General features: G+C 45.5%; 4 protein-coding genes across 5 annotated transcripts; 2 read left to right on the top strand and 2 right to left on the bottom strand.

Moving 5' to 3' along the window:
- Window positions 1-879: 879 nt before the first annotated feature.
- dnaaf4 (dynein axonemal assembly factor 4) lies at window positions 880-4506 on the top strand. The gene is made up of 9 exons (XM_030365964.1): window positions 880-1288; window positions 1388-1535; window positions 1680-1813; window positions 1920-2109; window positions 2337-2479; window positions 2876-2988; window positions 3072-3225; window positions 3348-3453; window positions 3570-4506. The coding sequence occupies exons 1-9, from the start codon at window positions 1166-1168 to the stop codon at window positions 3683-3685; spliced, it is 1227 nt and encodes a 408-aa protein (XP_030221824.1). The 5' UTR covers window positions 880-1165; the 3' UTR covers window positions 3686-4506.
- utp4 (UTP4 small subunit processome component) lies at window positions 4170-10929 on the bottom strand. Of its 2 annotated transcripts, XM_030365962.1 has the most exons (18): window positions 10823-10929; window positions 10455-10619; window positions 10058-10246; window positions 9888-9972; window positions 9444-9533; window positions 8604-8815; window positions 8151-8322; window positions 7890-7981; window positions 7656-7752; window positions 7456-7520; window positions 7238-7360; window positions 6579-6732; window positions 6287-6393; window positions 6065-6160; window positions 5697-5882; window positions 5468-5578; window positions 4710-4832; window positions 4170-4408 (listed from the first exon to the last, which is right to left on the bottom strand). In XM_030365962.1, exons 2-17 carry the CDS (start codon window positions 10611-10613, stop codon window positions 4716-4718), a joined length of 2055 nt encoding a protein of 684 aa, XP_030221822.1. In that variant the 5' UTR covers window positions 10614-10619; window positions 10823-10929; the 3' UTR covers window positions 4170-4408; window positions 4710-4715. The 2 variants fall into 2 exon arrangements, with proteins under 2 accessions (XP_030221822.1, XP_030221821.1); XM_030365961.1 differs by having other exon boundaries at window positions 4170-4832.
- A 34-nt stretch (window positions 10930-10963) lies between these two features.
- Window positions 10964-12994, top strand: chtf8 (CTF8, chromosome transmission fidelity factor 8 homolog (S. cerevisiae)). Its single transcript, XM_030365966.1, has 3 exons — window positions 10964-11224; window positions 11589-11712; window positions 12042-12994. Exons 1-3 carry the CDS (start codon window positions 11205-11207, stop codon window positions 12303-12305), a joined length of 408 nt encoding a protein of 135 aa, XP_030221826.1. The 5' UTR covers window positions 10964-11204; the 3' UTR covers window positions 12306-12994.
- Window positions 12995-13080: 86 nt separating this feature from the next.
- has3 (hyaluronan synthase 3) lies at window positions 13081-23400 on the bottom strand. The gene is made up of 5 exons (XM_030365963.1): window positions 23023-23400; window positions 18774-18867; window positions 18100-18647; window positions 16898-16999; window positions 13081-16765 (listed from the first exon to the last, which is right to left on the bottom strand). Exons 1-5 carry the CDS (start codon window positions 23029-23031, stop codon window positions 15836-15838), a joined length of 1683 nt encoding a protein of 560 aa, XP_030221823.1. The 5' UTR covers window positions 23032-23400; the 3' UTR covers window positions 13081-15835.
- Window positions 23401-24608: the final 1208 nt, after the last annotated feature.

Below are 24608 nucleotides of genomic sequence, written 5' to 3'. Positions count from 1 at the left end.
GGAGGTCATAGCAGCAGGCTGGACGGGATGACTGTGATAACTGTCTACAATAGTATGCAGTATTTCCATCTCACTTGGATTTTTTTCCACTAATGTCTCGATAATCACGGATACTGTAGGATAAAATATTGTAAGAGAGTAGTAGACTAAGAGAAAGAGAAAGATAATAAGTCTTACCTTGCTTTATTACTCTTACTTTATTATGTATTTCCTGTATTCCCGGCTAATAGATACCAGTCCTATGCCAATGGTTCCCATTGTAAAGGCTGATTGTGGGGTCTAGTGCACGGGACATGTGTTAAATGAAAAGGCTCAGATTGACCTTCAGTTCTTCTGGTCTTTAAAACACTGTCATATGATCGCCCTCTAAACATAAACATCCACTGATCATTTCTGTGAGATGTGTGTGTGTGTGTGTGTGTGTGTGTGTGTGTGTGTGTGTGTGTGTGTGTGTGTGTGTGTGTGTGTGTGTGTGTGTGTGTGTCTAATGTAGTCATGATGCTGTAAGAACTTCTAATTTACAGAATACATTGACAAAGCCCAACCCTTTAGCGCCCCCTGTCGGAGCGTCACGAATTACCTACGAATTATCTTTGAATAATTGATAACGTCAAGGCTCATTATTATAATGTAGAAGATATATACGAAATATATACGAAATATTGTAACAACTATGTAAATATTACACATCTAAATAATATATATATATATATATATATATATATATATATATAGATTCAAAGATTCAAAAAGCTTTTTTATATATATGTATATATATATATACATATATATATGCATACACATGACACGAGATCCATCAGCAACCCCACTCCCATCTCTTCAAATCATCGACAATATAAATAACAAAAAGATTATTCAACCCCCTGACACAGACGAACACGCTTGCGCGCTCACAAACAGAAAGACAGACATGTCACCATGGCAACGAGACGCAGTTCGCCAAGAATCTAGAACTCTTCCGTCCTCCTCCACCCTCGTAGCACCTCATAGCCTTCACTTGTCTCAAACGCAGCTTGCCATCGAGACTTGAGTCCCCCCCCCCCCCCCCCGCCAAGTCTTTTGTTAATTTAAATACCTCCGCTCATCCCTACAATTGGGTGTAAACTTCTGTCCGTTCGCTAGGCTCGATAAGCACCGCTAAAACATGCCTTTAATCGTGAAAGATTATACCTGGACGCAAACGGAATCGATGGTTTACCTACGCGTGCCTTTGAAAGGGGCTACGGCTGAGCACGTCGACATACTCTCTACAGATGAGTATCTCAAGGTAGAGCTTGACTGGACACGATAAGCGAGTCATTGTTTGCGTTCATAAAGTATTGTGTTGTGTTACCCGTCATCTCAACGCGACCCCACGTATCGACAGGTCCACTTCCCACCGTTCCTGTTGGAGGCATTTCTATTTGAAGCTGTTGACGAAGCGAAAAGCACAGCCAAGATTGGAAACGGAGTAGCAGTCATCTCTCTGCCGAAAAAGATCCACCGACTATGGGACCACCTCGTTTTAAGTATTAGTAAGGAAGAAATGTCCTGATGTACCTGTCACCTCAACATACTAGTTGTGAACTGACTTGGGTTTTGGCTGTTCTGGCACCCATATATGCATGACAAGACGATCTGACACATATCTATATTTTTCTCCATTGAATACGTTTCAGATGATAAACAGACGAAGAAAGAAATTCGAGAAAGAGCATTGCAGGCTCATATGGAAAAGACTGCGGATGGCCGCAAAGAAAAAGCTGTGAAAAAGCAACAAGAGAAAAAATATGCCCTGGAGACGATGATGAAGGTAGTGTGATGAAATGATCAAAAATGTCATTATTTAAGAGAAAGTAAACTTTGACCTGACTCTTTGTTATCTATTTACATTTATATCATCAACACGACTATGCCAGCTTGAACAGGAAGAAAGAGACTTGATTCAGAAGATGAAGGATGAAGAACGAGAGAAAGCAACAGCAGAACTTGAGGGATGGAAAAAAAGACAGATTCAAACAGCTGTGGAAAAGCCGCCAATCAACCTGACCAACAGGGATAAAGTTCAGACCCTACACCAGGCTTCACATGGCTGCAGTGTCAACCCTGGTGAGCATATCTCTGTACACTTGTTTTTAATAAAAATAGTATTGCACCCAATGAAGAGGTTGGCATGTGTCTGCTATTTCCCAGAAACTGCTATGTTGCCCATTCTCCTCAAATCTGATACATTTCTTTCCTATTTTTGTAAATTAAACCAAGGTTACTTTGATTATTATTTAGCCTATTATTGTTGTCCTTTTGTTAAACCATACTTATCATCTTCTTACCTGCAGGTCCGACCTCCTCCAGAGCAGGCAGCAGAAAAGAACAATTGGACCTACCTGCGCCGAGGTCTTCGGGAACGATCCAGATCAAATTCACACCGAGAGTGTTCCCCACGGCCCTTCGGGAGTCCCGGGTGCCAGAAGAGGAGGAGGTATGGCTTTCCTTTGGTTCTCTCTCTATGTCCCACGTTGCAGAGAAAGTGGTCAATTACTAGTTTGATCAGAACCAGTGAGTAACCGTACAGTTTGACGACTGTATAACCAAATGAATGCTACATTAAAACAGGAAAAATGACAACATACCGCCTACCTTTGGAGATTTAAAAGCGGATCATAAATCAGCTCTGGAAAAAACTCTTTGGCCGCCGTTTACACTTTTCCCCGGGATATTTTCTTTCTCCCTCCCTCTCTCTTTGCAGAACAAACTTGGTATACATGGCCCAAACAACATTTACAGCTGTGAAAAAACAAAGACTAGCATCCATTCTCTCCACCTATATAAGGGACCTGCTTATGTTACGCTAGACAAAGCTCTTCTGTCCTAACAGTGGCTTAGAAAGCAGGCTGAGGCCAGACGCGCAGGAAACACAGAGCTGGCTGCTGAACTGAAGGATCTCAGCGATGAGGAGCGGAATCCAGACTGGTTGAAGGATAAGGGCGAGTAAGTACAGTAAACATCCACCAGACATCTGGAATTGGTATGGTTTTGTCATCAATTAATGTTATAAACCGGCTTTTGTTTAGCAAATACTTTGCAACTGGAAACTATCAAGGTGCAGTTAATGCATACAACCTGGCGATCAGGCTGAACAGCAAGATCCCAGCCTTCTACTCGAACAGGGCTGCCTGTCATCTCAAATTAAGAAACCTCCACAAAGCTCTTGATGATACGTCAAAGGTGCGTATCAGACTCCGCCTTATGGTCACATTCAAAAAACATCTAGCTACATGAAAAATATGTGACAGGAGCACAGGATTTGAAGAGGAGGGTGGTCCAAATAGCCATGATGTGCTCCTCAGGCCCTAGATCTTCTGACCCCGCCCGTAGCTGACAACGCATCGGCCCGAGCAAGAGCCCACGTGAGGCGGGGCACTGCCTTCTGTGAGCTGGAGGTCTATACCGAAGGTAGGAGAGACTCTCCTTAAGTGCTCCATCAATAAGCTCTTTACTGATCCACCATACTAGGAGACACTGCCAGCCAAGGTCAAACTTTGACTTTGTCATTCGTATTTTTTTGACAGGTCTTCAAGATTACTCGGCAGCTATAAAGATCGATCCTCAAAACAAAGTCTTACAAGCAGACGCGCACAGAATCAGGCAAATCATCCAAGGGTGCATTACAGGCCCTGAAAACTAATTTCTTGTTATCCATTTAGGCAACAATAAAAACCATTTTTAGTGCTCTTTGAAATGATTTTTTTTACTATGTAGTCCGTGGGGTTTTGGATTAGTATTCTTGGCATAGTAGGTAGGTCCCTTGAAGTGTAATCCCAACAACTACGTATACAAAACGCATCATTGGATTAAGTAACTGAAACAGAAATGGTTGTATTCATTTGATTTTGGCATGACTTTTTCCTGATTTTGTTTTACTCCTACCTTCAAAACATTATATATCTTATGACGCATTGAATCTTCAATCTTGTTAAGAACCCTGGGATTCAGAGGCAAATGTCCCTTTAAATGCTGCATTAATTATTCACTAAAGATACAGAAAATGTGTGGAACGAGCCGAACGACACATTAAATGTATGTTTTGTTCCCTTTGTTTAACCTGCTACTTCAAAATGTGTCAGCCTTTAGATATCAGAGGGGGGGAAATAATCAGTATGAAACACTTCTGGAAATAGTTATATTTATTACATTAGAAATCTTTACAAAGCATGGGAGTGGGAGTTTGGGACACCGGTAGCATAAAATCGCTAGTATTGAGTCGACTTCAATAACCTCTATTAAAACATCCTCGTAATCAACTGTTGTGTGTAACTCAATCTGCCCAGTCCCAAAGTCAGGCCTTGTTTGAGATGCACTCATGGGGGCATCTTATGGCCCTACACATTAGATGTCCGTGATATAGAACCTGAATGAAAAGTAAAGAGAAAATTTGGACTCAGCCCGGGCTAGTATGTGAAACAACACATATCTTTGTTCTGATTAAAAACACCATTGAAGTCCTTGTTATTGGGCTTTTCTTTCAGCAAGTGTCCACGTCTGCCACCATGACTGCATTCAATATACACATACTAAATAGGACAATAGCCACCGGCCTCGCTTGACCTTGCCAACAGCTTTTAGGACCCCCCCAGAAATGACTGATATCGGCTGCGAGCAGTATTGACAGGGCTCCGATGCCACCAGGAAAACCAGCACGGTTATCTGACCTCGCTCTATGTGGCAAACTTCTTCTGTCGAACCGGTGCAGGTAACCGAGTGGCGATGTCCAGTAGGGGGCGCTCCACCACGACGAGGGAATGGTCCTCCATCAAGCCCACGCAGAGCAGGTTCTTAAACACAGACGGAAATACAGAGGAATTAGAAATGAGCTGTGTCTCAGCGCCTACGCTGCAGAAATGAGACGGTCGGACATTGCTCACTGTGGCCTACTGACATGTCACCAAGTTGTTTTCCCCCTTAGCGTGTGAAAGCGTGATGTGTGAAAGATCATGTTTGGCTTATTTTTACATTAGACAAACAGACGCAGAACACACAGTGCGGTCAGTCACACTAGCTAGCATGGCTAATTATCTTCTGATTAAACATATTCATTTAGTTGAATAAACAGAAGGGTTCCCAATCTGCATCCAGCATCTTGAAAAAAAAAAAAAGTAGATAAGTATAATGTTGTTTTTTTTTAGATTGAAAGTCCTTTACATTTTAAGTAAAGTCAGGAGATGCTGGAAATGCCATTGCTAGGAGGCTACGAGGGACTAACCGTATCCTTGAAATTTCCTCAGAACGAGGGCTGCATTTCTTGGCCGCATTAGAAGCATTCTTTACCAGCCCTCGAGGAAATAGCATCCAAGAAATGCAGCCCACGGAGGCTGAAGCCTACGCTTCAGGACGCAGCTACAAAGTGTGAATTAGACCTGTGGTAACAATCAAACACGTCACACTGAGAAGGCCGCATGGATAGTCTTACCTTGAACATCTCACAAATCTTGAAAGCATGGCTGTCTTTGACCCTTGCAGCCTCATTCATAGAACGTAGTTGATTTTGATTGCACAGGTCAGAGTCTTTCTCCGGAAGTGGCTGTGTGCATAAAAGAGGTTAGGTCAGATTTTATGTTGTTGACGGTTAATTGAAAAGCCACGGCAAGACAGTGCACCGCAGGAATCCGACGGTCGTGTGGGGCAGCGCAGACACATACCAGACTCTTGTCAATGATGCAGAACATGTTCATGTCATGCAGGATGATGTAGTCTGGGTTGCTGGCGCTGAAGGAGACGTGGGTGACGGGTGCGACCCTGTTAAGCCACGAGCCGTGAAGGCCCTTTTTCGCCAGGCTGCGACTCCACTCGGTGTACTCCTTCTGCTCCAAGGAGTACTCAAAGATCTACGGCCAGAGAAAAAGGGAGGCCGTAAAATAAACCCGCCGTTTTCTCCACCACCTCCTCAAGCTTTTGCGGATGCGTCCGCATTATCACCGTTGAGCAGGTGAGGTCGGCACCACTGAATATACACACGGCGTAGTACAACCAAACACAAGAAACCATTTGATGAGGGCAGAACACGTACCTTCTGGTCAGCGTGCACCATGACAACGTTACTGCCTGTTGGGTGAATGGCCATGGCACTAGGACAGGAGCCGTACACTGGGACCGTACAGTGGTACTAGACACGGACAGGGACACGGGTAGGCGGTTTGATACATTTGCAATGGTAAGGAGTCAAAAAAGTAAAAACAAGTGGAAACAAGAATTTCCCGTTGCACCCATGCAGTAAGGCCCCCTTTCACACCTTGAGTTTTTTGAGGTTGTAGACGTGGACCTCACAGTCAGAGTTGGCGGTGGCTAGCCACTGGCCGTCGTCGCTTGTGGACATCAGGTGAACCGCCTGCTTAGAGACTTCAGGTGGAGGTGGTGAGGGAGAAGGGAGGTAGTGGGGTACAAAGAACACAACTAGTTATGCCAAACCAATCTCAATGGGATTGAACCACAGGACAGAAAACTTGAAACCGAAAGCCATTTTAAATTCCCTTTCAATCAAGTGGGTACTCATGATAGATGTGAAGTTAGTACGGTTGTCTCACCCGACTTGGGTTTGAGGGTGTGCACGTATTTGGCCTCCGACTTGCTAAGAGCAAAGACGAGGACTGATGACTGGCTGAAGGAAGCGAAAAGTCTGGAGGAGTCGGCGGAGAAGCACAGCTGGTTGGCCCAGCGAAGGACCTTCGGCAGCTTAACCTGGAAGGAAGGAGGAATAACAAAGGTTTAAGGGGTGTGGGATAGAACCTCACACGACTGTCAGGAGAGGACATTCCAAGCTTACCGCCTGGAAGTGTAGAGTATTTATAACCATAAAGCGCATCAGCTTTCATTCTGCTCCCATGTTCAGCAATTAGCATTTCCACTTCGCAGGTGTAGCAGAAGCGCATAATGGACCAGAATGTTTTATTTTTTCAGTGTGGGGTTTATTTATGCTAGCTCAGCCCGGCGCTTCTGACACTTTCATTTTCAGCGGATCAATTTAAATGGCAAAGATGAATGAGAATGTGGCGCAAGAAAGTTCAGCTTTCATATGCACGCTGTGCTTTGAGCCTCGGAGATTACTCCCAAGAGGCACAGAGAAATGTAATAAAGATCCAAATAATGAGTGACAGCCTTGGAACTTTTACCTTGCACAACACCAGAGCAATACATGAAGCTCCACACAAACGGAGGAACCTTAGCAAACCGGTCCCATCTCTACCTTAGTGAGGGCGATGCTGTCGTTGTCATACTGGAGTTGGAAGAGACGGACGCTGGAGGCAGAGGCGTAGGCCAGCCAGCCTCCACATGGAGACAGAGTACTGCAGCAAATGTGATCATCGCCCTGCAGAGAACACGCGTACACACAGTGAGCTCATTGGTTTTAAGGTCAAGATTGCCGTTACAGAAGCTGGTTGCACACACGTCCTTGGCACACACCTTTCTCTTCAGGTGAATCAGTGCCTCGGGTTTCTTTGTCACAGATAGCTCCTCTCCTGGTATCCCTATAAAAAGGTACATGATTAGCATATAGGAAGTATCAATCAGTACAAAATAGGGAATGTTTACACACCACACACTTAAATCATTGTCATCTATTGTTATTTATATGTATTCCAGTGTAAGGTTGCCCCACCCACCGTTTTCGTTGCTTTCACCGAGTCTCCAGACCTCCAAGCGTTCAGGAAACTGGAAGAGCAAAATTCCTGCCTTCTTCCCACACGACACCAGGCTTCTCTACACGGACAACAGACCAAAACAGTCAAGGTTAAATAAAAAGCAGCCAAGAGAACAATACAAGCCATTGCCTAAAGTACAGTTGACGATAATTAGTTTTAACTTTGATATCAGATTCGCAGCTGGTTGGTACTCACATGTGGGAAGGTGATTTTGCACGGCGCAGATTCCTTGCTACCCTTAACAACTTTCTCCATAAAAGGTCGGACTACCAGATGCGCATCATTTCCTGTGAGAATAACAATGGAATAACGATCGTTATCTCAAAATTGAATTATTTAAACATTTAATTAATCAGAAATTATTACAAAAAAGACAAACAGTATCAAAATGTAATGGGGCGATCAATTTGACCTGATAATAACGATCCTAAGCCTACGAGCAGCCTCCCCACTGACCTCCTGAGACGGCGGCGGTGTCCGTGTGGACCAGGGCCCGGACGTCGTGCGAGTGGCTCCTCAGGGTTCGGGTGCGCTGCCACTCCTTGTCGGGCTGATCCAGGCGGGCCGAGATGAACTGGAACTGGACCACGCTGCCCTCCGACGTGCCCGCCAGCAGGCTGCTCTCGTCCTGCCCACGACACATTCAGAAGCTCAGCATGACGCCACGCATCAGCAGAGCGTGGTCGCTAATGAGGTTATCCACAGATCGGGAAAATAACTGTTTCTCTCCAAACGCATAAAACACGGTTTAGTGGGGAACAACCGTACAACATTATTCTAACCCTTATTCACCGGTAACTATTTCAAACGTTCTCGGTGTGGACCTCAACATGAAAAAAAAGAGAAAACTTTAGCAGGATTTACGTCCCTTGCTGCCAACAGAAAACGATGGGCCCCGTTCCAGCTCACCCGGGAGACTGCCAGCGCCATGACGTCCCACTTGGTCACCAGGTGGGTGCGGATCAGCGTGCCCATCTGGCTGTCCCACACCTGGACCTTCCCGGCAGAGTCTCCGCTGATGACCGTGTTGTCGGACAGGAAGACCACGCTCCAGACCGCCACTTCTTTCTTCTTATTGGCCCCCGCAGCCCTATCCACCATCATCCTTTGAGTGGCGTGGCCTATAAGGTTTTTTGCAACGTTAAAGGGTCAGCTCAGGCACATGGGGCTGTACATTCTGACACCAACAAAAACTCAGGCACAAGTAGGCCTGTTTTAGATTTAAAAAGCAATCTAAAATGTTACCAAGCTAAAAAAAATATTTTTTCCACCAACTATGCAAACGTTCCTGCGTTCTTTTATACCCGAAGGTACTTGTTTTTCAAAAAGGTACAATACTTAAGATCTGCCATTTCAAGCTAGCTCCAGTATTAATGAATATTCAAACACACTGATCCTCATCCTTTCAAACCCACCCTCAAACAGTGAGCCTTGTTGAAAAATACTTGACAAGATATCTCTACACTGCAGCAGTCAGAGCTAACCTAGATCCCTGTAGACATTAATATGCGGCAACATGACAAATGTGTTTTAGCCCACATTTCCAACTAAAATGTTTCATATTATACCTTAAATACAAATCACATACTACTAGATTATTGACTGTACTAACACCGTCCAATTTAGTATCAACATCAACTCTACTCCATGAACAGAAACCGATGTATGCGGGAGATTGGACTGCATGTTCTTCCAAAGACATTATAGTATACACTTTACCCCACTGTAATAACGCTGTACATGTCTCACCTGTGGTGACGTTAAACACACGGATCATGTCCATGGTGCCAGCAGCAATTTGTGTGCCAGATGGATGCCATGAAAGAGATAGGACACGACCTAGGAGAGTGAAATAACCATCCCACATGTTACTACAACACCAATACAATGACAAACAGTAACCGTGCTTATGGCTGGAGTTCTCATCAGCTTGATTCGTTATATGTTAATTCCTATAACTATCAGCCCCATTAAAATGGTTATTAAAGGTTTGGATAGAGGCTTACAATACTGATTTTTGTTTTGACAATATTTGGTTGCAAAACCAAATAGCTCGACAGATTTCTTAGAATGAGTCTTGGTCATAAGACTGGACATTGTACAATATTTCACACTATTAGTTTGCTGATATGGATTTTCAATGCGTTTTTTCCTGGACAAAATAAGATCTGTGCTTTTTATCCATCTACTTACTTTTCAGTCTGTCGAAGTTACTTTGAAACTGAATACTGTCTTCCACAAGTTCAAAGATTTTCACTGTCCCATCCTCACAACCGACCTAAAAAAGGAAGCAATGACAACATGAGACTTTCATCATTGTCTATGGCTAAAACAAGAGAACATCAGACCGTTACGCGACTAACCGCAAGTTGTGTCCCCTGACTGTTGCTGCTGATAGTCCAGACTGGTCCTCCGTACGCTTCCACGGTGTACTTCGACCTCAGGTTCTCCAGGTCATACTCCACAATCTCTCCATTGAGACCTGTACTGAACAGACGCTGCCCAGCCCAGCAGAGTGCCTCGACTGTCCTGCCATCCTTCCCCGGGATCACCTGCAGATGACGTTTGCATGTGAGCAGTAAAACACTACACTTCCTGGCTATTCCTTAAAAGGTTATGCATCTTAATGTATTGTCTAATATTTAGAACAAGATCACTGCAAATTTTGACCCAAATGACCTGCTGTCATTTTGGACATAGTAGCATTTAGGGAAAGAAATATATAAATAATATGAATTGTCAGTGAATGCAAGTTCGCACCTTTTCTTGAAAGCAGTTGTCTGCGAAGTTGTAGATCTCTACTGTCCCGTCAGCACGAGCCACCGCGAGTCTCTCTGTGTGCACGTTGAATGCCATGGCACTGATGGCACTGGGCATGTAGTCGAAGAACCGCACCCGGTGCACTTTGAATTCCCCCATTGTCACCTAGGTCGGAAAACATACAATGTTGAGATTATTATGTGAAAGATACAGGGCATTTATTTAATTAAGAGTCGCCCTATAAACAAGCAGTAGGGTATAAGCTAGCTATTAGCAAAGGATAAACTTTTCATAATAAACACCTAGAGATTTAGAACAAGCTCTAGATATACGTAGCGATCTTATGTTGATATTTTAAGGGTACTCACTGTGTGTTGTTTCTTTATTTAGCTCTATAAGTATCCTTTTATTATTTCTACTAGGGGCACACGTTGAAAACAGTAGTGACCCACGTTGAGAGCCTTTGAACCGGATATAATCGCCACTGTCGGCATCAAACGGAAATACGTCATGGAACTAGGAAATATGGACTGCTGGCGGGAAAGAAGAAATATAAGCATATGTCAGAAACAACTAAACAGTTGTAGTGTTACATTTTGATGACATTTTGTTTCGAAAGCCGTTCGGGTTGAATGCTAATAGATTCCATGTTATTCAATGCAATGCAAAAATATTGTATTGCACCCAGTCATCTAAAACAACGCTGAACACTGGCAAACATCTAAACAAGGGTCGACAACCGATAGGGCAATGGTCCAAATAGTAATAAGGTAGGTGGTGACAGACTATAGACGTATTATAACAGAATTATGTGTTATTATAGGCGTGTTTTACGAATACACTAACACAGAACATTAAATATTTTGGAAACATTATATTCAGTAATTGTAATTGTTAAATTATTCTTTGCATTTTAACATCAGCCTACCAATTAGTTAGGCAGCATTAATAGGCTTATAAATGTGGGATATAACATTTTGGTTATTGGTATTATTGATCATTCATATATATTCTAGCTGCATAATAGCATTCATGAATGCATGCAGGACTCGACATAGCCGGAATCTAGTTAACGTGTTTGTTGGTTGTACCAGGGCTTATGTACTCATCCTCTTGTTCCACATTGTCTTGTAGAAGCAGTGTGGGCAGTGGTGCCGCTGCAGAGTGGCTGCTGGTTGAACTGCAAGGTGAAGTGGTATCCAGGCAGAACTCTGGTCTAGCAGGGAATGCCATGGGGGATCTGCTCTACACTAAGGAGGTATGTAGTTAGTAAGAGATGGACAGTAACAGTATCAAGTGTCCAGCTTGGTCGGGAGGGATTCCGGCGTTGTGTTAATGTATTGTTAAACATATTCAGACTGCAAAGTCAGGTAAAACTAATGGATGTTGGAAAAGGAGTCAGTGGTTTTGTCAGGCAGAAGGATTTCCCCTTAAGAAGAATTGTGCTTTTATTCTTGAAATGCACTTTGTGGTCATGGCCTAATTGTTGCATCATTCAAAACGTGGTTCTTGTGGTGGGATGGGCATGTCTGCACACATCGGTACATTCACTGGATTCATAAATGTTGCTCTACTTTCCTCCACCAGGGTATTCCTGTGCTTATAGTCGGCCATCACATCCTGTATGGTAAAGTGGTCAAACTGGAGAAGCCTTTCGCCGTCCTCACCAAGCTCCCTGGTCACGCACAGGACGCCGCCAGCCATGACGACAACAACCAGGTACCCATGGAAACCGACAGCCAAGGAGATCCTTCCTGCACCTCCTACTCGGTGACAGCCCTTATCAAGAAGAAGCTCATTTTCAAGACGCGGCCCAAGCCAATCATTACAAATGTGCCTAAGAAGGTGTAAACCAAGAAACTGTTAAGTTTTGTGTCTGTGCACATACCTGGTGTGGTGGGTATAAAATATGAATAGATAGATCTTTGCAACACATCTAATAAAGTAGTTGAGGTGCTTTTAAGTATTTGCACTCTGCTAAACTTTTATAATATAAAAGTTTAGCAGAGTGCAAATACTTAAAAGCACCTCAACTACTTCATTAGATGTAGGAAACTTAACTGTTTCCGACACCAGGTGTCGCCAAAGTCCCTTTTTTGAAACTAAGTATCTAAAGAGGAGAACATGTGAATAGATGTAAATTTCTTTCATCATAAGGAGAATGTTTTATTAATGTGTGATTCATTTGTTTTTATTCATACCTTGCAGTTAAATAATAAAATACTAAACCGTATAAGTAAAGCATCAGAAGATGCTTTTTTTTCTGGATCCTTTCGGCAATAGAAAACATTGTGTAATATTTCATTCAAAAATCCTTGTCATATGGGTTTGTTGTAGTAAAGCCTACCTCATCATAGTTTTAGTAGTGTAATGGGAAGTTAGGATCAGGTCTTGAAGGATATTAAATGCTACACACACCTGTATGTGTTCAAATGCACATTATTTAAGTTTTTGGGGGATTTGTCCCAAACCCTTTCCCCTATCCCCCTACATTTCTTAACATGCACCTCATCCCAAAATAAATGCCAATGGTTAAAGTACCTATTGACTTTCTAAACGTAAAACGTTAATACAAACATTGTTATCATGTTGGTGAACTAATGTAAAGACAAGTTAAACGGCAAAGTAATGTCTCCATATTTCCTTAAAACATGGACCATTTTATTGTGTGGAAGAAGTATATTATAAACAGACATTTCAGTACATTGAGTGGCGGACCATAAAGACGCAGACTCTGTCCTGGCTCATGGAGGAGTACATATTGACGCATACTTCAAACAGAAACAAAGGTAAAGGGAATTAAATCAAGGTAGCCTTTCATGCAGTTCCTCTTAAAACTCTTGAGCGTGCTGAATAAATAACATCTCCTTGTCTCTTGAACCACCCAAAACCTGTATCATTTTATGTTGGTGACCTGTCCTAAAGCATCCAGCAGTATCACCTTTATCAACACACGAATGGAAAGAATCTGAAAAAGAAATGGTTGGAATGACAGGAACAAGCTAACGGAAATATTGCCCTATTACATTCGCAGAAGTTCATAACACTTGGCGCGGCTCCCTCTTACTTTCGGTTAAAAAACAAACATAAAACAGGCCAGGAACTCTTGAGTGTATTTGATGAAGGCAGCTCACTGTGTTGTTGTGAGCACATTGAGGTGAACATGGCTCCACCCCTTGCTTAAGGGTGACTGAATCAATTCATTCAACTGTTGAAAAAGACCTCTTCCAACATTTTTCAGACACCTCCCTACATCGTATACACACATACAAACAACTGCACCTAAAACCCTAAGAGGCACATTGGATAGTACTTTTTTTTATTCAAGTCCCAAAGTCTCTGAATACAAGGCTTTTAGTTCAAGTAGTAGTTAAACATTTGCAGCGGCAGTTCATTCTGTTAATCAAACCTATAGCGGCTAGGGTGTTTTGAGTTCCGGCCAAAATGTCCATGTCAAAAGTCAACGTGAGCTTCACCACGTTTTTAATGGTGTTGGATGGAAATATATTTATGTCAACCTTCAAATGCATTTTGAACCGTTTTGTTTTACTGGGATACATAAAAGATTAACAGAAAATACCTTGGAACCACAGCCCTATTATATTGCAAACAAAAGATAGAAAAAAACGAAAATCTAAAATGAGAGATGCTCAAACTAAATTAATAAAATGCATGCAGAGGAAGTCATTTAACGCAGCCTCCCGACTTGGTATGAATGGGAGATGTGTGTGGGTAAAGAGAATTTAGAATTCATTAGGAAAATTCTGATCACCGCTGATACGGAATTCTACTAGCTGGCCGCCTCATGCACAGAGAACCATTAGAAAGGGCCCCCCTAGTCAGTTACTTTATACTTTTTGTCAGTCAGGTTTCCGATATAACTTAAGTAGCACAAGTGAAAACCTCCACATTCAAAAACAGAAATGTCACTTATATTTAGTGAGACAATGCAATACGGCAAAATTACTTCAGAGTTTACATTTTTAAATAGTTTGATGCCGTTGAAGGTGTGAAAAAAAATAAAAAAATTCCCTCCTGATAAATAAATTATTTATTCCAATTGAGTTTTTTTTAATAGTTTCTAAGCCACAGAGCAAGGACGAGGTCACCCATAAAACCAAGAAATTATTATTTAATAAACTAAGTTTTGCCTTGAACCTCAGAAAGATTCTCTTTGGTCATTGTTTTTTACACTGTCTAATTTTTGAAGATACATTGAAGATATTTGGTCCAACCACCTACTAAAAAGGTTAGTTGGTAGTTAGTTTGGGAACATACCTTAAACCATTACATGAAAGTGAATTGGCACTTATTAAAATATAAATGTTTCTTATACAAAAACTTGGATGGTAAATGGTAAACTGACTGGTATATGGTCGTACCTAGACCAATGGACGACTCTTATTCTGGAACTGCTCAACAGTACCAACATGCACACGCATACATACATACATACACACACACACACACACACACACCACACACACACACACACACACACACGTATATATACAGGTGTAGAAATGGCAGATTGTCTGTACCAATGATAAACGTGTATTACAAACAATTCAAATTGCAGCAGATGATTATAATATTAGCGGCTTGACAGAATAGGTTGAGGTCCTATAACACTTGGGACACAATTGTATCCACAGTCTTTTTTACGGCCTCAGGCCTGATAATATTGTCAGTTACTAATATTTACAGTTACACATGAATGAAAAAAAGCATTTTTTTCCCCTTTTTTTGTAAGGGCCATTCATTGTGGTCAGTTACAATGCATGGTCGCCATTTGTTTTCAAATTAACTTTTAATAAATGCGAGAAAAATACGGCATAATATAGCACCTTCTCATCCCATCTTTGAAAATGTTCACACTAATCCACAGCACACATAACCGAAGAGAAGGGTTGCACTCGGCCATGACCCCTTAGACTCTGAAACTTCTTAACTTTTTCTTTACTGTAATGTGAGTACTTAAGAATTGTAATAACTGTGCTTCACCAAAAAAATGCCCAAACCATTCTGATTTGTAAACCTGCATTCAGATTTCTATTGATCTTCTAAACATATGAATATATGCACATATGAATCGTCCAAAACGGCATAACATTCAGTTGATTTTACAGTGTAAAGCACCATACAACAGTGACATTGGGAATTGGAGGGTTACATGTATTTTCAGTCTCAATATTGACTCCCTTAAGTGGATCATTGCTGCTGTATCTCAGACTCACAACTTTTGAGCACCATTGATAAATATGAGCCTTTCCTAGGTCAGGTTCGTTCAGCCTGGAGTAGAGAACAGCTGTTTTGGCGACGTGACTGTCGCTAGCAGTTCACAGAGTCGCAGCGCGGCGCGTGACAGCCAGCAGCCCCTCCTACGCCTCGGCGTACGGCAGGTGGTATTGTTCCTCCCGCTTGTTGCAGCGCTTGGCCACGATGGCCAGGTAGAGCACCAGCAGTACGACCCAGTAGCACGCGTACAGGATCAGCCCGGCGATCAGCAGCACCTTCTCGTAGTCGCTGAAGGGCTCCTGTGTCTCGCAGTAGATGGTGTAGCCCACGCCGCCGAGCAGCACCGTGGCCCACACCGTCACGGGCACGGCGCCGATGAAGTTCACCACGATCTTCCTGCGGCCCGACGTCCCCCACCCGGCCTTGTTGATGGTGAGCAGGGCGAAGATCTTGGAGGGGAGCAGGCTGGACATGTAGAGCAGCGAGTAGAGCGACATGAAGATCATGACTAGGCTTCCCCGCAGGAAGCAGGCGTAGGTGGCCTTCACCATGCCCACCAACTGCACCGTCAGCAGGAACAGCAGGATGTTCCATAGCCGCCCGCGGTAGAACAGGTGGATCACGGTAGCCACTAGGAAAAAGGGGAAGAAGCCGGTGACCACGGACTCGTAGGTCATCCAGAGGCTGTGCTTGTGGAACCAAAGGGCGTTGTAGAGCCACTCGCGGAAGTAGGACTTGCTCCATCGCGTCTGCTGGTTGAGCCAGCGCAGGTATTGCGTGGGCGTCTCGGTCTGGCACTGCGAGCGCGCCGTGTACTTTGTCTTGTAGCCGAAGCTCAGCACGCGGTTGGTGAGGTGGCGGTCGTCGCCAAAGCTGCACTTGGAGCCCAGGAAAGTCTGGTGGTACCAGGGCTCCAAGAAGCGCTGGAGCAGGGAGTTCCGGTACATTCCCAGCGGGCCACTGATGCACTGGACGCAGCCAAAGTAGGACTGGCAGGCCCGCTCGATGTTGAAGGCCATCCAGTATCGCACGCTGCTCAAGAAGGAGATCCACGAGTCATACTTGTTGAGAATCTGGAGGGAAAGCAGACATGGATGAGAGGTCACTTGCAACGGATAGAGGAAAAATATAACGCAGTGATTTTTCAACAGAATAGGATATAAATATTAAATAAATACTTTTTGCACAATAATTTAATGATTTACCTGTACGTCTCCACCCACGCCTCCCACCATCGGGTCCTCTTCCATGATCTTCAGCATTTCTATGGTGCAGGCTGGGTCCAGAACAGTGTCCGAGTCACACACCTGAAGAGCCACAAAGACAAGGGTTCATGTTGTGTCTTTCTTTCAAACACACACACACACATAGGCACACACAAACACATGCACACAACACACACCAATGTTGAAGAATACGTAACAGAGTCCTTGGTCTAAGAGCACACAAGCGAATGGGCGCGATGCAAGCATGTGGCAGAGGGGCTTTAAGTATGTACTGATGTCCAGGACAGAAATGAAAGGCCGCTGACAGAAGCGACCAGCTGGTTTATCCTAATTGCAGTGCACAGTTTCTTGATGCTCAGATGCAAACATCTGACCAGCCGCAAGAACATGTCAGACCGGCAGCAGCCAGATAGGACCAGATGTAACCAGTATATCGTCCATTGAAACATATGCAACCCTATTTAAATAGCATACAACAGGACCGTACGGTTAACATAAATATGACTGACAATATGTCCATAATTTTGTGTTGGCTGCTTATATATTTTTTAGGTACTCAAGAATGAGTTGCCAAATCATTTAATTATTAATGCAGCTATCAGAGGAGAAATTGGATCTCATGAACTTGCCAATAGCCAACAAGCTTAGACTTCTAGCTACTGTTCCATCTGAATCAATGTGGTGATCTGTATGTCTTGGCCCACTGGACTTTGTAATTGATTCAGCAAAACTGCATCGCCAGTGTCTGTTGGCATATTGGATGACAAATTAGGTTCTGCCAGTGTTATGACATTTAATACTCCTAACTCCTAATACTAATGTAAATGTGTGCTTTCAAAGCTTCAGCGATCTTTGATTCAGATTCATTGCCAAAAAGGTAACTTTTAATGTAGGTGTATTTTAGTGTATGTCTGTGTTCACATTTCTTAGTCTAGGAACAGGCCAGTGCCTCTCCTACTGATACGAGGTGTTATTCCCAACATTCCGCCATTTGTGATGTCCCAACAAGGACGAACCAACCCGGTCGCCTGGGAAATAGCCTTGAATAGAACAAAAACACAAATGACATCCCCCCTAATGTCTCCAGTTAAAGAGACTACGATTGTCATCCAGATGTTTGGGATTCTAGCTAGACATGTGAGCAAACCTTCTACAGTACAAACCCTTAAGACTCCTCTCACCTGCACATAGTCGACGCTGTCCCCCAGCGCCTTGAAAGCCGTGTACATCACCTCCCTCTTCCCGCCCCACTCCTGCATGACGCAAGAGTAGCGGCAGCCTCGCGCCAGCCGCGCCACGCGCACCGCCTCCTCCATGTGCACGGCGCTGCGGGCCCCGCCCCTCACGCCACCCCCGCTGCCATCGCTGTGGTAGTTGCCCTTCCACACCATGCTGCCGGCCTGGTCGACACCGCCCATCACCTCCTGGAAGATGTCCATCATGTAGCGGTCCTCGGGGCGGTTTCCGTCCACCACCAGCACCACCTTCAGGCCGGGGAAGGAGATGCGGCGGACGCTGCGCAGGCACTTGCGCAGGTAGTCGGGGTCCTCCTGGTAGGCGGCGATGCAGAGCGCCACGGTGCGGCGCAGGTGCTGCGGCCGCGCGGGGCTCCGCATGCGCCGGTGCTCCAGGTAGGCGAAGAGACTCTGGAGGAAGAGGTGCAGGGAGAGAAACGCACCGTACAGGCCGAAGGACAGGTGATGCTGCTCGGTGTGGATGAACTGGTAGCCTGCAGAGGGGAGATTGGGTTGAATGGGTATGCAAAGGGTAAAGGGTAGGAACTCAATGCATCTGAATGTCGATAATCGTATGTACGAGTGGTTTGAGAGATGGCAAGCAGGAAGGACAAACCAACCGGTGACATAGGCCAGCAGGATGGCGAAGAGCACCACCGCAGCGAAGAGGGTGGTGACAACGATGTTCAACGTATTCCTGCATCGGGAGGGCATCTGAGGGGGTTGAGGACAGCGTGTCAAAGTCAGTTCACAGGGACCAAAGAAGGAAAGACTCATTGAAGAATAATTCACATTAGAATACGCAATGCTAATTGTCCTAAGATATTTCACACATCACAACATCATGCACCACTTGTGAGTATGCTTCACGAGCAATGAAAGGCAATGATTGCCAAGTAACTCCTTTAAGATGCAAGAGGCACTACCTCTGCAGCTTGTCGTCTATCTTAAAGGACCATGGCAAAGAGTCCCACCCCTTCCCCAGCAAACCCCCCCAGGTCAAGGAAGTTTCATTTCCTGGCTTTACTGTAAAACACCTTCATCAAGAGCTGTCAGCTAGGAAACATGCTTTCGTTAGCCAATGACATCATGGAAGCACACAGCCTCATTGAAAGGAAGCTATGAAACTAGAAGCAGAGAGGTAGACTCTGGGTCAAGTCATAATCGACTCTGTCCGGCTTTGAGAAACGACTTTCTTTTAAAAAATTCTGGCATAATGCCCATATTGTTGTGGATCAACCTGCCCCTGGGTAAATCCCTCGTAGGAAAACTCCCTAACCACTCCACTCCATTTTTTATGTATCAACAGGGAGAGGTATTTTTTTATGTATCCTTTTCTCTTGCCGCTGTTGCACACACATACCCCAAAAATCCCACCAAACCAAACTCCAGGTTAATGGCTCTAATTAAAGGCCTTGTCGGGTGGAGGAGGCTGGGGAGGGGGAGGGACAATCCTGTCCTTTCATTCACTAAATTACCTCCCTGTGCCCCTGGTTCAGCCTGCCCCGTTTGGTCTGTACAGGGGAGACAGTCCTCATTCACAGGCTCACATCACAACAGCCAGCTCTGTGGAACCCACGGGGCGCAGACAGACTCCACTGCCGGGCCAAAGCGGACACACAGATTACCAACACCTGGCACTGGGCTACTCAACCATAAATGGGAGATGGCAGATTCAGGTGGAGGGATTGTGCAGGAATTGTTCAGCCACTGAAAGAGTAGAGGGGTTTGGCGGAAATGCAGCACCCAGTTCAAATTCCTTTCAGAACTCCGCTCTTGCCTGGGACCATTAATACCCGGGGTGTTATTTAAAACCAGCACCTTCATTAAACTTTCTTAGTCATCATCGAATATCAAGCCAGTCAGGGAACTGTAGGAGGAAATGTGCTGAGTTACAAAACCCCTAGACCCAATCCTGGCGCGTACACAAGACCCACATCCCATTTGGATAGCGGGTTTACTCTAAATATGCTCACAGGATATTTCAGAAATATCTGAAGTATCTGCATGTGAAGTATTGACTGAGGGAATTAGATGAGCCTAATAGTCAAGCGTGTTAGAGAGTCTAGTCGGCATATGATCCCTTGGGAATCACAAGGACAGTGATAGGCAGCGGTCCAAGCCCTCCCCCAGGGCACAGGGAAGATAAAGCAGGATGGTAATGGCCTGATTACAGGGCCAGAGAGGCTAGCTGGCAGTACAGAGGTAGGATCAATTATGGGCGCTCACTGCAGGATGACACAGCGGGACATGGTTAGTCTAGCAGAGTGTTAGGTTGGTTGGTCGTAATTGTTAATAATCATTTCAATGGCCAGCATTAGTGTTTAAACTTTATCTTATTATATGTTACTTATGCTTTGAACAGGTTCAAGCCACTTCCAAACTAAGACCAAGATCATTGCATGAAGATTGAAAACCTAGAATGGTTTCCAATTAAGGTCCTTGGGAAACTGCCATAAGATGAATGGTAGAAAGACTCTTGGAGCTGGCTGGAGTGTAAAGACATTTCAAATCTAACCAGGTTAAGGACACTTCGCCCTTGAACATAAATCACAACATTAACCATAAATCTGAAGACTGCAAAAAAAAAGCATGTGTCACCTTGGCCAGAAATCGATGGTCTTCAGTCAAGGTTACAGGATTAATAGTGAATTGTCCAGAGCATCGGTGGATGCTGTGATTTGTGGAGACTAACTCACAGGCTTCCACCTTTCAATGTCTAGAATGTATTGAGCAGTCCAAGAGGCGTGTTGTCTAAATGTGCATCACTTCAGGTGCACCTGCTGACAGAATTGCACTGTCCTCATGATTCGGTTCTGTCCCTCTTCACTCAACACGCAGGATATTATCCATCAGCCAAGCTTCCCAGTCGAACCAGTTTAGCATTTCCAAAGCGCTCTCCAAGCAGCTCGGCATCAATGTCAAGCACTCCCAGGAAATCAAAAACCTTTAATCAGGGTAATCCGAAGAAAAAAAAAGACTCTATTCCCTGATGCAAATCCCAGCATCCAAAGAGAGTTGTGGGTTTTTCCCATGTCTGGCATGCTGGCTGCCTTCCCCCGCCCCTCCTTCCTCACAACTCATTCCCAGGTGGAATCTTCCTCCAGGCCCACTGAGCAACTGGGCTGCAGGCTCAGGTGAGCCGGTGTGGAGGAGGTGGTCTGCCTGTTGGGGCTTAATGACCTCCCTACTTACTGGACAAGGGACTTTTTACATCGGTTGGCTGCGAGGGGGATGATTGGTAGAGCAGGAAGGGATAATTGATATGGGAAGGGATAATTGATATGGGAAGGAAGAAGGAGGGAGCAGAGGAAGGAAGAGATAAAGCAAAGAAAGAGAGCAAGGTTGTACCTAAGGAGGGCCAGTGGGAGAGAGAGAAACAGGAAGGATTGGTGTGGAGGTTTGGAAGGGGAAGGGGATGGGGCTGGTCGGTGGAGATTGTACTATAGGATGTTGGAACACAGTGGGTAAATGTTTAGGAACCGATTTCAGGAGCCGTCTATGAACATTTCAGCCAAGAATGATTTTAGACAGTTATTCCAGACCAATTGGTTAACTTTTTCAATAGTATCAAGTGAGTGTTGTTGAGCTCAGGTATTTTTAATATTGCCCAGCAATGGTTTGCACATATGGAAGTGTTACTGCTCAGATAATTCACAAAGCTTATAATATGTGTGCTTGTGCACATGTATTTGCAGAAGGAGAAAGGAAAAACATTCCCATAGTTTACAGTCCCTTCACCCTTTTAGTGGGAAAAGAAAGCAAACACTAACCAATAACATTCACAAATTCTGTGCCTTACATTCTGTTCCTTACATTCAGCTGCAGATGATACACATCAGTGAGCCTATACACTACTTTCTGGCTTCAGCTCACGTCCGAAGGAAAGGCAGAGAGGCAAATAAGCTCTGCTACCCAGTGGAAGTGGAACGTCCAACATTATATAATGGTTCCAGCCTAGACCTACATGTCTAATTCGTTTTTTTCCCCTGTCCAAGACGACATATCCCAGGTAGTCAAATCGTAGGTACAGTTAGATTTGCCTTTGGATGCTAGTCCTTGAAACGGGTCTTACAACACATCAAGGTTTTTCACCCCCCGTCAAAAGATGAATAGAAACAGTCGAGGTGCTCCAATTGGGCCCATTCTACGATTTTTGGTTTGGGGAACCTTTAAGATACAGAAACCAACATGTTGTCTAGGGAGCTTTTTCTCACCTTAGAGCCAACATTTGAAGGATAACAGATATAAAAAAACACGTCATTCTGAACCCGGCGCCGGGTGCGAGTCACCGTGGTGCTGATGACGCCATGGAATGTCAACAGGTCAATGTTTTCTTTGGGGACGCTTGAGGAACACAATTCTGAGGTGTTCCTGTCCGGCTTTCTGTCAAGGGTCAGTGTGTTTTGTGTGTGTATGTTGGCACACGCACGCTAGAAAAGCAAAGACAGCCTACAGGCTTGTGACTCATAAGAAAACACGGTTGCTGATTATAACCTTTCAGATACAGACACATTAGTAGTCCTCATAAGGAACACAAATTCCACATTATTATTTATGAAATTAAAACGTCTGAATGGCTGAATCATGAAAGAGCCACTTCTTCCAAGCCATTTTAGGTGATTCAAACCACCACGTGTCACATGGATTTAGCTGAGCACACTCCATTCCTATTCATAAACTTTATGTTCCGAACCCTAGCTCTTTCAAAAAAGTTTCAATGTCTGGCTTTATTTTCCTCTCACAAATATAGCTCCACGCACAGACACTGACACACACACACACACACATCTACACACGCACACGCACACACACACACGCACACACACACACACACACACAGTGACGGGGATCATTTGTCATCCTTACCTTCTTCATCCAGCAGACCCCTCCGTCTCCGTGGTCCCCTTGAGGAGTTCCCCGAGCGTCAGATCATCAGCCGGTGCATCCGTCCCTCAGTCCCCCCCCCTCCCAGCCCGCCTCTGCCCTGTCTCTCACTCTCCCCCCTCCCGCTCCGTCCGTTGGCTCGGTCCAGCTGCCGGGGCCCGCTTCAGTCAGTCACCCAGGGGCGCCTAGCCCGCTCTCGCTCTCCTCTCCTCTGCTGCGCGGCACAGCACACTCCTTGTTCTCTCCTCTCCCTCCGCTCCTCCACCCTCCGCATCCACCGCTCAGGCCCAGACCGCTCACACTACATCTTTATTCCCTCGCTCGCCGGCTCGCGCGCTTAATTCAGGAGGACCCCCGCGTCCAAAAATACACCGGGCCCCGTCCCCCACCTCCCTCCACGCCTCCTCCTCGTCCCTAGCCCCCTGCCCCCGCCCCCACCCCCCCCCCTCCCCGCCTCCTTGCGTGGCGCTCCTGCGTCGGCCTCTGTGGACCCTCCTCTTCCTCCTCCAGCACCAGTCTCCTCTCTTCTCCTCTAAACTTCTCCCCGCCTCCCTGAACCGTCCCAGGGCATAAGGCGATGCCCCCGCACTTCCCCCCTCTCCACCAACTCTCCTCCTCCTCCTCCTCCTCACTTGAGGATCCGCTCAACAGAGGTCCGCTCCCTGCCTCGGTCAGCCTGCATCCGATTGGCTAGCAGACCTGGAAAAAGCAAGTGACGGTGGTGCGTCTGGGGGGCTCGTGAGTTCCCATCCACGTCCCTCGTGCATTGGCAGCTGGCGGGGCTGCGGCCCATGTCACCTTGAGGTGGGTCAAAATGTGGCCTTGATCTTGACTGTCCCGGTGGTCCTCTCTCAGTCCGGTGCACGTCCAGAAAACCACCAGTCTTCACTCTGACGTCTCTCCACCTCTTTCACCTCCTTTCTCTCCCTGTCCCTCTCTCTCTCTCTCTCTCTCTCTCTCTCTCTCTCTCTCTCTCTCTCTCTCTCTCTCTCTCTCTCACTCTCTCTCTCTCTCTCTCTCTCTCTCTCTCTCTCTCTCTCTCTCTCTCACTCTCTCTCTCTCTCTCTCTCTCACTCACTCACTCTCTCTCACTCTCTCTCTCTCTCTCTCTCTCTCTCTCTCTCTCTCTCTCGTCTCGTTGTGCTGCCGCAGCTCCTCGCCGCATCCCGTTGCACTGCAGCCCAAACCCCCTTTTCTCGCTCCCCTCTCTCTCCTCTCCCTCTCTCTCTGTCTCTCTTTCCTCCACTCTCTTTACACTGTCCCGGCAAGCAGCGGGCTGGCTGGCTGGCTGGCTGGCTGGGGCAGGGTGTGTGCGTCACCTGGCAGGGGTGACACACCATCTTCTATTCAGCGCCCCCCCCCCCCCCCCCCCCTTCTCTGATTCTTACCCTTACTTGTCTTCTCCCCCCCCCCCCCCCCCCCTCTTCCCACACACACACACACACACACACTCACACAGGCTGGGCGTCCCACAGATTGCTCTCTCTGTCCCACTGCGGTGTCGGCAGCAGCCCCACACAAGCCCCTTGACTGCATTGAAACGACCCCCCCTCTTTAATTTCTGCAGC

The sequence above is a fragment of the Gadus morhua genome, chromosome 9 (genome assembly GCF_902167405.1).
Source record: "Gadus morhua chromosome 9, gadMor3.0, whole genome shotgun sequence".
Classification (NCBI taxonomy): domain Eukaryota; kingdom Metazoa; phylum Chordata; class Actinopteri; order Gadiformes; family Gadidae; genus Gadus; species Gadus morhua.
The sequence above is the reverse complement of the archived record's forward strand: the minus strand, read 5'-3'. Positions and strand labels throughout refer to the sequence as shown.

What these genes read in the sequence shown, in the direction of transcription:
- dnaaf4 (XM_030365964.1), top strand. Translation starts at nt 1,166, where the DNA reads ATGCCTTTAATCGTGAAAGATTATACCTGGACGCAAACGGAATCGATG. An exon ending in CTACAGATGAGTATCTCAAG is followed by an intron (nt 1,289 to 1,387) that starts GTAGAGCTTGAC and finishes ACGTATCGACAG; the next exon opens with GTCCACTTCCCACCGTTCCT. An exon ending in CCCTGGAGACGATGATGAAG is followed by an intron (nt 1,814 to 1,919) that starts GTAGTGTGATGA and finishes CGACTATGCCAG; the next exon opens with CTTGAACAGGAAGAAAGAGA.
- utp4 (XM_030365961.1), bottom strand. Translation starts at nt 10,613, where the DNA reads ATGGGGGAATTCAAAGTGCACCGGGTGCGGTTCTTCGACTACATGCCC. An exon ending in TAACTTCGACAGACTGAAAA is followed by an intron (nt 9,534 to 9,887) that starts GTAAGTAGATGG and finishes TCACTCTCCTAG; the next exon opens with GTCGTGTCCTATCTCTTTCA. An exon ending in TGGCGCTGGCAGTCTCCCGG is followed by an intron (nt 8,323 to 8,603) that starts GTGAGCTGGAAC and finishes TGTCGTGGGCAG; the next exon opens with GACGAGAGCAGCCTGCTGGC.
- chtf8 (XM_030365966.1), top strand. Translation starts at nt 11,205, where the DNA reads ATGGTCCAAATAGTAATAAG. An exon ending in ATGGTCCAAATAGTAATAAG is followed by an intron (nt 11,225 to 11,588) that starts GTAGGTGGTGAC and finishes ATTGTCTTGTAG; the next exon opens with AAGCAGTGTGGGCAGTGGTG. An exon ending in ATCTGCTCTACACTAAGGAG is followed by an intron (nt 11,713 to 12,041) that starts GTATGTAGTTAG and finishes TTCCTCCACCAG; the next exon opens with GGTATTCCTGTGCTTATAGT.
- has3 (XM_030365963.1), bottom strand. An exon ending in ACAGCGTCGACTATGTGCAG is followed by an intron (nt 17,000 to 18,099) that starts GTGAGAGGAGTC and finishes GTGGCTCTTCAG; the next exon opens with GTGTGTGACTCGGACACTGT. An exon ending in GCGTGGGTGGAGACGTACAG is followed by an intron (nt 16,766 to 16,897) that starts GTAAATCATTAA and finishes CTTTCCCTCCAG; the next exon opens with ATTCTCAACAAGTATGACTC.